General features: G+C 42.9%; 1 protein-coding gene across 4 annotated transcripts in view; it reads right to left on the reverse strand.

The window, feature by feature from the left end:
* Positions 1 to 6,850: 6,850 nt before the first annotated feature.
* LOC136864149 (very long chain fatty acid elongase AAEL008004) overlaps positions 6,851 to 13,969 on the reverse strand; it is a 288,445-nt gene continuing 281,326 nt past the window's right edge. For all 4 annotated transcript variants that reach the window (XM_067140791.2, XM_067140792.2, XM_067140788.2 and 1 more), the window contains one exon: positions 6,851 to 8,040. In XM_067140791.2, the coding sequence (XP_066996892.1) occupies positions 7,897 to 8,040 (144 nt within the window). In that variant the 3' untranslated portion in view covers positions 6,851 to 7,896. The remainder of the gene's footprint in view (positions 8,041 to 13,969) is intronic.

Genomic DNA, 13,969 nt, shown 5'->3' on the forward strand with positions numbered 1-13,969 from the left:
CAACGCATTACGGCATTCCAAATGAGGTAACTTGAAACACAAGCGGCCACACACATATGCAGATGCATTTTCCTGAATTAAATCAAAACCCACAGATCACACCTACAACAACACATCGGTATTGAATGTTAACTGCTGCACTATACAATAAAATAAGCTTATTATATTTTAAGCCAGTTATATCTTTCCACTTAGGTTGAGAGGAGATATAAAGGAATAACACACGCTACTATTTACTTATGTCAACTTACTGCAAACGCATAAATATCGCCAAAAACTTCACAAACAAATACACGTGCTCTTATGACAGAATCATTAACTACAAGTCACTCCGCTAGATAGAGCTCTAATCGCTGTCCCTCGATATCTCGCAGAGTGTCTCGTATTGTCTTCTCTACTGTATTTCACTATAGCCATCTCTGACAGTGATTGAGAACTTTTAAGACTTTCTAAAAAATTTCTTCTCCGATGGTTAGATGGCTCTGACACCTATTTTCTAGCGATCTCTCGTTCGCTAAGACCAAATTAATTTACGAGGAAATGTAATTTTTCGTAACTGGTAAACCTTCTCACAGGTTACCTTTTATATGACGAAGTTGTCAATACTTCGCCTGAATCCTACTCTATGTAATATGCCCATGACATGCCTGTAACTAAGTTCTATAACAAATTCAGAACTCAGGGAAGAGAATAGAAATTTTGCCTATCAGCGGTCTGGATTCTAATATAGTCTACAATTTTCCCTTGCGGATCTATTTAAGGAGAGCGCCTTCGGGCCGTCTTGTCCAACTTGCTTCGTTGATTGAGAGTGCGTCTTGTCGGAGGTTAGAGGGGCAGGAGGCAGAGGATGGCCGGCTTTAAGAAGATCCGACGCTGGCAGGTAATGGTAGAATTTACCTAAATTCGTGATTGCGCCGTCGTGTGTTTCGAGGAGAAGATTTCAGCGGTTTTCCTTAAAATATAATATGTAATCCTTTCATTTTTCACTGACATGTAGGACCTTCTGCGCAGTATTCAGACGCAATTTATATTCCCTACTGGGATAATATTTAATGTAAGGGAGCACGAGTGGTGACCCTAGGAACTCTACCCTTGTACTTTTGAGCTGGGTGACGAAAAGTTTTCAACCTCTAAATTTTGAAAATGTGTTTCTGCCTTTAAACGTTCCCCTTTTAGTCACCCGTTTTAGCATGGGATTAGCCTCTTTGTCATCGGGCCTTAAACCCACTTAGGTTCTTGTCTTTTCCAGAACATTCCTGTACGGAGTGCTGGTGTTTCGCCTCCTTGCCCTTTATTATAATAATGCTATTTGCTTTACGTCCCACTAACTACTTTTTACGGTCTTCGGAGACGCCGAGGTGCCGGAATTTAGTCCCGCAGGAGTTCTTTTACGTGCCAGTAAATCTACCGACACGAGGCTGACGTATTTGAGCACCTTCAAATACCACCGGACTGAGCCAGGATCGAACCTGCCAAGTTGGGGTCAGAAGGCCAGCGCCTCAACCGTCTGAGCCACTCAGCCCGGTGATTGCCCTTTATTAATGGCCTGTTTTGTTGTAACCTTTTCTTTTTCTTCTTAAGGCCTAGTAGAATGGGTAATATGCCCCTGTACATCCTTTCTGATTTTGTGGCTAACCGTGTCTAAGTTTAGGTTCCCTTGGGAAACAGTAGTTAGCCTGCTTGTAAAATTTTGTAATTGATAAGTCAACCATGGTTCAACCTGTGTATGAACACTATGAAGTGGGATCACCCCATGGATTAATGATGTAATTGAGAATATAACAAGCGACATATTGCTTTATTGAGGCTAGCCTCTATGTATTTGGAGCTCAGACTCTATAATGTGTGTAGCCTCCGCGGCTCAGGCGGCAGTGCGCCGGCCTCTCACCGCTGGATTCCGTGTTTCAAATCCCGGTCACTCCATGTGAGATTTGTGCTGGACAAAGTGGAGGCGGGACAGGTTTTCTCCGGGTACTCCGGTTTTCCCTGCCATAATTCATTCCAGCAACACTCTCCAATATAATTTTATTTCATCTGTCATTCATTAATCATTGACCCGGAGGAGTGTGACAGGCTTCAGCAGCCGGCACAATTCCTATCCTCGCCGCTAGATGGGGCTTCATTTATCCCATTCCTGACCCGGTCGAATGACTAGAAACAGGCTGTGGATTTTCATTTTCACTCTATTATGTGTACCTGTTCGGAACAATTATACTCTCTCGTAACATTGTTCCTGTCAGGAGCAATTATGCTCTCTCGTAACGTTGTTCCTGTCAGGAGCAATTATGCTCTCGCATAACGTTGTACCTGTCAGGAGCAATTATGCCCTCTCATAACGTTGTACCTGTCAGGAGCAATTATGCTCTCTCACAACGTTGTATCTGTCAGGAGCAATTATGCTCTCTCATAACGTTGTACCAGTCAGGAGCAATTATGCTCTCTCATAACGTTGTATCTGTCAGGAGCAATTATGCTCTCTCATAACGTTGTACCTGTCAGGAGCAATTATGCTCTCTCATAACGTTGTATCTGTCAGGAGCAATTATGCTCTCTCATAACGTTGTATCTGTCAGGAGCAATTATGCTCTCTCATAACGTTGTACCTGTCAGGAGCAATTATGCTCTCTCATAACGTTGTACCTGTCAGGAGCAATTATGCTCTCTCATAACGTTGTATCTGTCAGGAGCAATTATGCTCTCTCATAACGTTGTACCTGTCAGGAGCAATTATGCTCTCTCATAACGTTGTACCTGTCAGGAGCAATTATGCTCTCTCATAACGTTGTATCTGTCAGGAGCAATTATGCTCTCTCATAACGTTGTACCTGTCAGGAGCAATTATGCTCTCTCATAACGTTGTATCTGTCAGGAGCAATTATGCTCTCTCATAACGTTGTACCTGTCAGGAGCAATTATGCTCTCTCATAACGTTGTACCTGTCAGGAGCAATTATGCTCTCTCATAACGTTGTATCTGTCAGGAGCAATTATGCTCTCTCATAACGTTGTACCTGTCAGGAGCAATTATGCTCTCTCATAACGTTGTATCTGTCAGGAGCAATTATGCTCTCTCATAACGTTGTACCTGTCAGGAGCAATTATGCTCTCTCATAACGTTGTACCTGTCAGGAGCAATTATGCTCTCTCATAACGTTGTATCTGTCAGGAGCAATTATGCTCTCTCATAACGTTGTACCAGTCAGGAGCAATTATGCTCTCTCATAACGTTGTACCTGTCAGGAGCAATTATGCTCTCTCATAACGTTGTACCTGTCAGGAGCAATTATGCTCTCTCATAACGTTGTATCTGTCAGGAGCAATTATGCTCTCTCATAACGTTGTATCTGTCAGGAGCAATTATGCTCTCTCATAACGTTGTACCTGTCAGGAGCAATTATGCTCTCTCATAACGTTGTACCTGTCAGGAGCAATTATGCTCTCTCATAACGTTGTATCTGTCAGGAGCAATTATGCTCTCTCATAACGTTGTATCTGTCAGGAGCAATTATGCTCTCTCATAACGTTGTACCTGTCAGGAGCAATTATGCTCTCTCATAACGTTGTACCTGTCAGGAGCAATTATGCTCTCTCATAACGTTGTATCTGTCAGGAGCAATTATGCTCTCTCATAACGTTGTACCTGTCAGGAGCAATTATGCTCTCTCATAACGTTGTATCTGTCAGGAGCAATTATGCTCTCTCATAGCGTTGTACCTGTCAGGAGCAATTATGCTCTCTCATAACGTTGTACCTGTCAGGAGCAATTATGCTCTTTCATATGTAGGTTAACGACTGGGAGTTTCTCCCAATTAATCTTGTACCTGATAAAGGACTTCTAAGTCCAATGTATTGCTGGAGCTGACGAGCTCGTTATTTAATACGAATATTCTCGAGTAATTTTCCACTACTTCTCGTTAAATCATTAGATTACTCTATTTGGGTTTTAATAGCGGAAAGAAAAAATTCCCATTTTTGTTAAAGTACATTTTTGCTCTAAGTAATCCCCTATCCAGCTATTCACCCCACGCACTTCTGTAACTCTGCGTCCAGGATAAATCCCTGTATCAGTGAGTAGACGTGTTTATACTTACCTTTAATAGGGCCGATGGCATCGATGTTCGACCCCTTAAAATGCCATCATCATCATCATCATCACTTACTTGAACATGTTTCCTTAGTTTGGCACCTTCTTAAAATACATATTACCGGGCGAGTTGGCCGTGCGGTTAAGGGCGCGCGGCTGTGAGCTTGCATCCGGGAGATAGTAGGTTCGAATCCCACTATCGGCAGCCCTGAAAATGGTTTTCCGTGGTTTCCCATTTTCACACCAGGCAAATGCTGGGGCTGTACCTTAATTAAGGCCACAGCCGCTTCCTTCCAGCTCCTAGGCCTTTCCTATCCCATCGTCGCCGTAAGGCCTGTCTGTGTCGGTGCGACGTAAAACCCCTAGCAAAAAAAACAAAAAAACCATATCTCAGACAATGTCTCTTTTGAATGCCATTCAACGGACAGTACTTGAAAACCTTTGTCACACTTGACTGAATACCACCGACAGATGGCGTTTGTGTGAATTGGTGACTAGTTAACAACGTGCAAATAGTTAGTGTACTGCCGGGAATGCTCCAAGAAGGATGGAGCTAAGAGAAATGTTAAGTGATAAAGGCTTTACATATCAAGCCGTAGAAGCCATCAAATACAGAAGTGTAGCAACTGTTGAACTGTCGCAGAATGGACGTGCCGTGTCTGCTCACGCAGAGGAGTCAGTGGCCGTTATCTAAAAACGCTTAACAGAGGACAGGCGTTAGACTGTGCAGGAATTATCCACACATTTCTGTGTTGACAGTGTTCCAAATTTTACAAAAGGCCTTACAGATGCACAAGATTTGTGTTCATATTGTCCGTAATAAAAGAATCATTTCGAACCTCGGGTGTCTGAATAGCTCAGCTTCCCATCGTATTGTCGAACGGACTCTTACTATGGTAAGTAGATGTGTTTATACTTACAGGTGTCGATTGCCTCTTGCCATTAACTCTAGCTAGCATTGAGAAGCACATTCCAGTGGTCTTCAAACGCGTAAAGTGGTCTTATATCGTTGTTGCTTCAGCAGAAGATATAATATTTGTCGTAAAACGACCCCTCATAAGTTAAAACCACAAAATATTAATTAATCTTATCCCATTGTTTGCTATATTGATGTTGGCAGTAATTATTTAGGTCCAAGGATCCCTACAGTCCTGATGTTACTCTGCGAGTGAGGAAGGAAGGAATCAGTGAAATGGATTTTCCTGGTCCATTGGGCAGGACAACAACAAACAAGTATATTGAGCACTAGAAAATATGCTTTTAATTTGGTTCATTATCATTTGTACAAATGCATTATTACTATAGTATAACTAACACGTAACAGTCAAATGCATGTTCGCTGTAAACGAAAACAACCTGTTTTCTGAGAGAAAACCACAATTCCATACTACTGTCTGAGCTTGAAGCAAATAAGACTACAATGGACTAAACATAATGAAGGCACAATATACAAGATACATATAAGTCTTATATTTATTAGAAAACATCATCCACCATACACGGTGGTGTGACTGTAAAACTATACGATTCGATTAAGAAATATACTTATTCTATCAGCACCCTCCGGTCTTGAGGATGTCTCCCAGTTGACTGCGCACTGCTCAGTATTATCACGGAGACCCAATTAGTTCCTTCTAAGTACAGAATATATCCAAGTACCCACATACAGGGTTATTGAGCTAAGCTGTCCAACTCAAATATCTTCTGATCCGTTAAAAATATGGACATTACGTTTTTAAATTCTTAAATTGCATTAAGGGATTCACAAAACACTGTCAAATTCGTCTCCATCACGTACGTAATTACACAAAAACCGGTGGAAACTATGTTTTCTTAATGGGACTATTCTAATTTCACCCAATATAACACCTAAGAATCGAGAAACAAGTTCAGTGATGTGGTTAGTTCGCAAATCCGATGAGTACTTTTGGAGATATTAAAGGGTTTTATATGTGCAGGCATAATATGCATAAGCAAAAACATATACAATTTTCATTTGTTAGTGTCTTCTTCAAGTCACTTCACTCACAACTCCCACTTTCATATTTTGGATTTGGACACTACGCATTAATGATAATAATTTCTTAAAATTATTTATGGCATAAAATACAACAAGATTTATCTATTTACTGAAACTCGTTAGAAACTATTTCATATTCTTGGCAAAAATGTGCTAATATTTATTTTGAAATGCCATTGCACTCACGAAGGAAGGACGTATTTGCGACAATAGAAGAGGACACTTGGTCATAAGCCTTAGGAGGAGGACAACTAAAGGGGCAGGCAAGTTTTTGACGGACCGTTGGAGGGTTCAGGGAAGATCCCCCTCCCCCAGTTTTTTTGGTGGACTGAGGGATTGTCCAGTGGGGGGACCTTCTGTCCCCACAAAACCAAGTGACAGTGAGTGTGTGCAGTCTTTTCATGGGCTAGCGAGGAAGTTAGTTGGGGGTACAGAGTGCGCTAGTTGTCGTATAAGAAAATGGAGGGTGTATAGATGGCAGCACAGGTCATAGGAAGGTGGTGTGGGAAGGTGGATGGGGAATAGGGTTAATCGGTTTCTTGACGCGCGTATTTTTGAATGTTGACCGCTGAGAGAGGACCGCACGTTTTTAATTTGATAGATGAACACACAGAGCACGTGAGAATTGCCCATGCACGTGCTTCTCGGCAAGATGGCGGGAGGATGAGCATCAAATTCTCGCTGTGACCGCGTGGCCAACAGACTTTAGCTTATAGATTTGATCTCTAGAGGCTTCTAGTAAGCTTTCACACCTCTTGGAGGTGATCGATCCCTTGTGTTCAGAACCACTGGGATAGCTATGTCTAATGGATGAGACAAGATGGCACTCAGAGCAGACCTCACGGTGATCACAAGGACTGCTACGCTAACCCCAAACTAACCTACATGCGTGACACTTCGATGCTGCTGCCCAATATATTTGCTCAAGGTAAGCTTTCTTCCAATCAGAGTCTTTCACCCTGCTGTCGTCTGCACAATCAAAATGGCTGACTCAGCAAACGAGCAGTGGCGTATGTGAAATTTGGCCGTCAATACCTGCAGGCGTTACTACCACAGGTTATTCTGTGAAAATTTTAAACTAAGTTAATTACGTACTTTTAGAAAAAATGAATATCTCTAAGTCTACACAATATTCCAGATTAATACAGTATTTATAACTATGTTCAACTTTATGTAAGAATATGGTACATTTGTCAAATTTCAGCCCTTCAAATCTTTAGCAGGAGCGCCACTGACGAGACATCCTACAGGGCTGCGCCCCACCTCGTTTACACACACACACACACACACACACACACACACACTTGCACGCACACTTCTCATTTTGTTATGTACAAAAGGCAGAATCTTCTGCAAAATTCAGTAACACACCAATGCCAAATGTCTAAAGCAGTGTTCCAGTATGAGGTGAAACTACGCACAGCACATTTTCATCCTCTGAGGCCATTCCTGTCCACTCCGAAAAAACAGTCATCTCGCTCTGATAAAATCAACACACTCGACCAACGAGGAAACACTGCCTGTCTAAAGTAATGCTCCTTAATAAAGAGTGAAATGCCTACGACTACCGCTGAACTCACGGAAGAAGCTAACACAAGACATTCATCTCTGGCGCATATTGAAACATTTCCAGTTATGCCATACTTATCCTTCATGTCCGTACCTATAAACCCAGAGTGGACGTCATTCCTCACAGATCTCTTGTGCGTATTGCCTTGATCGTAAAAGGTGTTATGACAAAGGACATTATTTAATTGAATCTGAGGAACGTGGTTACACAAAACTTGGTCTTTTTATCCATCCTGGCCGATGAAGGCACGGTGACGTAGAGTCGTGTAGCCAGAAGCCAGAGCCTGCATCTTCTCTGGCTGCTGGTAGAAGTTGCTGTCCGTGACATCGTTGGTTTGTCGTGTCTTCTGTTTCTCGGCTTCCATTGCCTGGAACAAAGATATTTTTATTAACAAGTGTACCACTGATCATAAAGGCAGGAAAATTGAAGTACTCTCAAGTGAACGTAACACCATAGTAGGATACTAGTGGGAATGTACAGACAACCCAGGGAATGACATACTGCTACACGTTTAAGGGCTAGATTCCTTTTTCTTTTTCACGATTTCCTTTACTTCACTCCTAAACAGACAGGTTTTATAGCGACGAGGGTTAGGAGTGGGAAGGAAGCGACAGTGGCCTCAATTAAGGTACAGCCCCAGTATTTTCCAGGTATGAAAATGGAAAACCACGGAAAATCATCTTTAGAGCTGCCGTCAATGGCACTGAACTCAATTAGAAATGGGCGAGGTGACACTGCTCACTGTTTCGAAACGTTCGATACGCCACAGCGAATTGCTGCGAAGCAGTGCGACGCACGGCGCACTTCCGTCTCGGACTGTTTCGCGATGGCGTGGTGAAACATGAACCACCGGACGAGTTGTCCGTGTGGTTAGGGCCGCGCAGCTGTGAGCTGTGACCCCACTGTCGGCAGTCCTGAAGAAGGTTTTCCGTGGTTTCCCATTTTCACACCAGGCAAATCTTGGGACTGTACCTCAATTAAGGTCACGGTCGCTTCCTTTCCACTCCTAGCCCTTTCCTGTCCCAACGTCGCCATAATACCTATCTGTGTCGGTGTGACGTAAAGGCGATTTAAAAAAACTGTTCTGCAAAGAAGGGGAGGAAGTGAAGGGATGGTGTTGAAGGCCACTCCAGTACAAAACACGAGGGAAGGGAGTGAAGGGGTAGTGCAGAAGGCACAGAGATCCACCTTCTCGCTTAACGCTTCGCTGCATGTAGACAGCCCGCTACAAGACTTAGTTGTGATTGAAATGGGCACAGTGGCAGATGTATTGAAGCACAGTATTACGTAACCTGCTCTGATAAGTACAGTATCAAGAAGTAAAGGAGGTTTTTAACCGAAAAGTATTGTTGCAAAGTTTGGGCTGGGAAGACTTGGGAGAAAGGAGACGAGCTGCTCGACTAAGTGGTAATTTCCGAGCTGTCAGTGGAGGGATGGCGTAGAATGACATCAGTAGACGAATACGTTTGAGTGGTGTCTTTAAAAGTAGGGAAGATCACAACTGAAGATAATGTTGGAATTCAAGAGGACAAAGTGGGGAAATATTCATTTATAGGAAGAGGAGTTAGGGATTGGAATAATTTACCAAGAGAGATCTTCAATAAATTTCCAATTTCTTTGCAGTCATGAAAAGGCTAGGAAAATCTGCCACCTGGGCGACTGCCCTAAATATTGATTGATTGATTGATTGATTGATTGATTGATTGATTGATTGATTGATTGATTGATTGATTGATTGATTGATTGATTGATTGATTGATTGATTGATTGATTGATTGATTGATTGATTGATTGATTGATTGTCACTACTCTGGCGGAATATTTTGTAGCTGCGTTATATCGGGTCGTAATTTGAAAACATAATTTACTGGTTCATAACTTTGTTCTGGATTTGACTGAAGTTATATTATCATAATTTACCACCTCGGAAATAGAATTACGATAATTTCTATAAACAGAAAATTAATATGCTAAAATAAGATGTTGATGTATAAAGTATTAAAACTGTGTAAGCATTTCTTTATACAAATAACTGAAGATACGTTTTACTTTTTCAGCAATAAGAAAATACATTTGAAAATAATTTAATATTATTAAAATTCATTTTCCATAAAATACGAAGTCGTGTCTTAAAATATACAACAAAATGCTATTATTGCAACATCTCAACATAAATAATTATTATAAAATTAACACATTTTACAGAAATTTCTTATCAAAAATATGAGCGTATTGCATCTTGCTAGAAAATATATAAATAATAGAAACCTACGGTAAAATGATAAACATAATGCTCTCTCCATAGTTACATAATTTCAAAAAAAGAAAAATGGAAATTAACACAAAACTAATTATGAAATGGGTATTGAATAACTAGAGAGTTGTGTCAAATACTGATTTTACAACAAGGGTAAGTGACGAGTTCCTCCTCCCATCCAGAACCTTAACGTCCATACCCCGTTCCTGTCTATCACTTGCTCTAGCCGCTTGGGAATGTAATCTATTAGATGTTGGAAAAAGTCTGGTTCATTCCTCAGATTCGCCCAAACTCGATGGCACTGCATTAACAGAGCCGATCTTGTCCTCTCCTGACCTGGAACCCACGTGTTTACCATTCTTGCCCAAACATGTTTTATTATATTTAAGTCAGCCAACTTGGGAGGCCAGTCAAGCACGTGAATGTCAGAATGCTGTTTGAACACAGCTTCGGTTACATGTGCAGTGTGAACAGAGCAGTTATATTGCACAAACCTGATAACGGGAACTACTTCTACGGGGTAAACAGCTCGAACACACGGAAGAACAGCACGTTCTCAAATGTCCACATATTCACAAGCAGTCATATGTGGAGTGACTTCTATCAACCACCTCGACCGGCACCACTTATCCACCCCAATACGCCACATGGGACGTGACCCGACTGATTAGTTACCTGGACAAAGGGCTCTTCCTAACGCTTTCCAACTGGACGCCAGCACTTCAGCTGTTTACCTGAATCAGAGCAAAATACGTTTTCATCCAACCAAATTGTAATTTCCCATTCCTGTCGTGGAGTAACACTTTCTTGTAGTGCAAAGCCTACGCGAAGTTCTCTCTGGATAGGAAGAAGTCGCAGTTCGCAGTTCGGCCATTGTGCAAATTGGAGTCGGCGACTCAAGGTAGTCCGACTTATTGGCAATTCCATTGTGACAATCGCATTACCGATAGTTGCAAACGGAGAATTGTCCATAGTTTGAACGATTACATCATCCTGTTCCGGAGTAATTCTTCTAGGAGCCTTGTTATGTGTCCTATGATCCACCAATCCTTCTTCACCTCGTTCTTGCCATACTTCTACCCATCTCCAAACTGTTTTAAAACTGCATGGTATTGCTTGAGCTATTCATTGCTTGGGAGACCATGTGAGCCTCCCACATGCCAATAATACGGTCTCGATTCACTTGTGATAAGGTAGGAGTCATTTTACAGTGTTACAGTATAACGAAATGTAGGCCGCCACGGAATACACACACTGTGCCTTCAGCACTACCCGTTCACTCCCTTCCCCTCCTTTGTTGCTACTCCAGTATCACAGTATGCCACCCACTCTCTTTCTATATTCTGAACCTGCTTACTGTCCACTGTTCGGAAATTCTCACTAATTATACCCATGTACTTCTGTCTAATTTCCTCGTCCTGGAGATTTTCTACCGTTATTCGTTTGCAGACAGATTTCACTTTCTCTGTCCTAGGCCTAGAGATACTTAGTTCACTACAGATCAGCTGTGAACTCGCATCCGGGAGATAGTGGGTTCGAATACCACTGTCGGCAGCCCTGAAGATGGTTTTCCGTGGTTCCCATTTTCACACCTTAATTAAGGCCACGGCCGCTTCCTTCCCACTCCTAGCCCTTTCCTGTCCCATCGTCGCCATATGACCTATCTGTGTCGGTGCGACGTAAAGCAACTAGCAAAAAAAAAAAAAAGAACTGTACGTTAAATTGAGCGCTGCGCTCAACGTCCACCAGTGGCGTAGTGTCCAGCTGAGGGTTAAACATATTTCAGTACTACACTCAGGAAGAGTGCTAATACGCATGACTGGTGCTCCTTGGTTTTCTCGTGAATCACGGCTAAGTACTGCAGTGAAGGACTCACTGCACTGTTCGATATGTCACTCACTGATCATTATCACACCTAGAGCTCCTTCAATTGACATCTCAATAACATCGTTTGCTTTCAATTCACTTCAATGTCGTCTTGGATTAAGTACGAATTACCTTGTTACTCATTATCTATCAGACATAAGACCTTACTTCTTGAGATTTCAACCTTGAATTAAGATTAAGAAGAATAGTTCTTGAGAATTTAACCTTCTCTTATAAACCGTAAAGAGAGTGTAATTTTTATTCTTTCTTTCTTTCTTTATCTGTTTACCCTCCAGGGTCGGTTTTTTCCCTCGGACTCGGCGAGGGATCCCACCTCTACCGCCTCAAGGACAGTGTCCTGGAGCTTCAGACTCTGGGTCGGGGATACAACTGGGAGGAAGACCAGTACCTCGCCCAGGCGGCCTCACCTGCTATGATGAACAGGGGCCTTGCGGGGGGATGGGAAGATTGGAAGGGATAGACAAGGAAGAGGGAAGGAAGCGGCCGTGGCCTTAAGTTAGGTACCATCCCGGCATTTGCCTGGAGGAGACGTGGGAAACCACGGAAAATCACCTACGGGATGGCTAAGATGGGAATCGAACCCACCTCTACTCAGTTGACCTCCCGATGCTGAGTGGACCGCGTTCCAGCCCTCGTACCACTTTTCAAATTTCGTGGCAGAGCCGGGAATCGACCCCGGGCCCCCGGGGGTGGCAGCTAATCACACTAACCACTACAGCACAGAAGCGGACGTAATTTTTATTAATACCGTAAATTGAAGGAGCTCTAGGTGTGATAATGATCAGTGAATGACATATCGAACAGTGCAGTGAGTCTTTCACTGCAGTAGGTACTTATTTTATTAGTACAAACCTTATAACACGAGGTGCAGAGTTTCTGCAAAGAACTTATAATTCCTTTTCCAAAATGAGACTAAAATCGCGACTGCCACAGTTGTTAGTTCAGCATCAATCATTGCTATAAATAAAAACTCATGTCCTCATCCCGAGGTGGTGCAGCTCTTTTCAGACACGCCCCCAATGGTGGTGAGCTGCACGCACCATTTCAACCAGCCCTCCTGCCATTCTTAAATTTCTGGCAGTACCGGTAATCGAACCTGAGTCCCAAGCACGGCAGCTAATAGCACTAACTGTTACTCTACGGAGACAAACATTATTGCTGTCAGAGCGCTGAACAGACCTACACTAGGTCATCCAATTGCAATAAGAGTTATGTGTCCCCGCTTTAGCGCTAGATAAAGGTTGGAATGAACTGGAATGTGCTGGAATTAAAAAGTTGTTAATGAAGTTTTTCTTTTGAGGGTTCGCCGTACTGAGTGGCTCAGACTGTAGAGTGCTGGCCTTCTGAACCCAACTTAGCAGGTTCGATCCTGGTTCAGTCCGGTGGCATTTGAAGGTGCTCACATATGCCAGCCTCGTGTCGGTAGATTTGCACGTAAAATAACTCCTAAATTCCGGCACCTCGGCGTCTTCGAAAACCGTAAAAGTAGTAAGTGGGACGTAAAGCCTGTAACATTATCATATTTTTCGGGTTCAATTATGTTACCCTATGCCTTAATTCTTAGGTAGTTGATAAAAATGTTTATTCAAAATTAAATTCGATAGAATGAAGAACCTGTCCGCCTTTGTGGTTTAGTGGTTAGCGTGATTAACTGCAACTCCCGGAGGCCCGGGTAGGATTCCCGGCTATGCCACGAAATTTGAAAAGTGGTACGAGGGCTGGAACGGGGTCCACTCCGTCTCGGGAGGTGGATTCGATTCCCACCTCACCCATCCTGGAAGAGGTTTTCCGTGGTTTCCCACTTCTACTCCAGGCAAATGCCGCGATGGTACCTAACTCAAGGCCACGGCCGTTTCCTTCTCTCTTCCCTTCGAATCTCCCCATCCCCCGCAAGGCCCCTATTCAGAGTAGCAGGTGAGGCCACCTGGGCGAGGTACTGGCCATCCTTTCCAGTTGTATCCCCCGACCCAGAGTTTGAAGCTCCAGGACATTGCCCTTCAGGCGGTAGAGATGGGATCCCTCCCTGAGTCCTAGGGAAAAACCGACCCTGGAAAGTAAACAGATTAAGAAGGAGAAGAATGAAGAACCTAACAGTTATAAATTAACTGAGTCCAAACCGAAAAGAAATGGCTTCAGATATTATGAAGACAGC

This window comes from Anabrus simplex, chromosome 2, assembly GCF_040414725.1.
Source record: "Anabrus simplex isolate iqAnaSimp1 chromosome 2, ASM4041472v1, whole genome shotgun sequence".
NCBI lineage: Eukaryota > Metazoa > Arthropoda > Insecta > Orthoptera > Tettigoniidae > Anabrus > Anabrus simplex.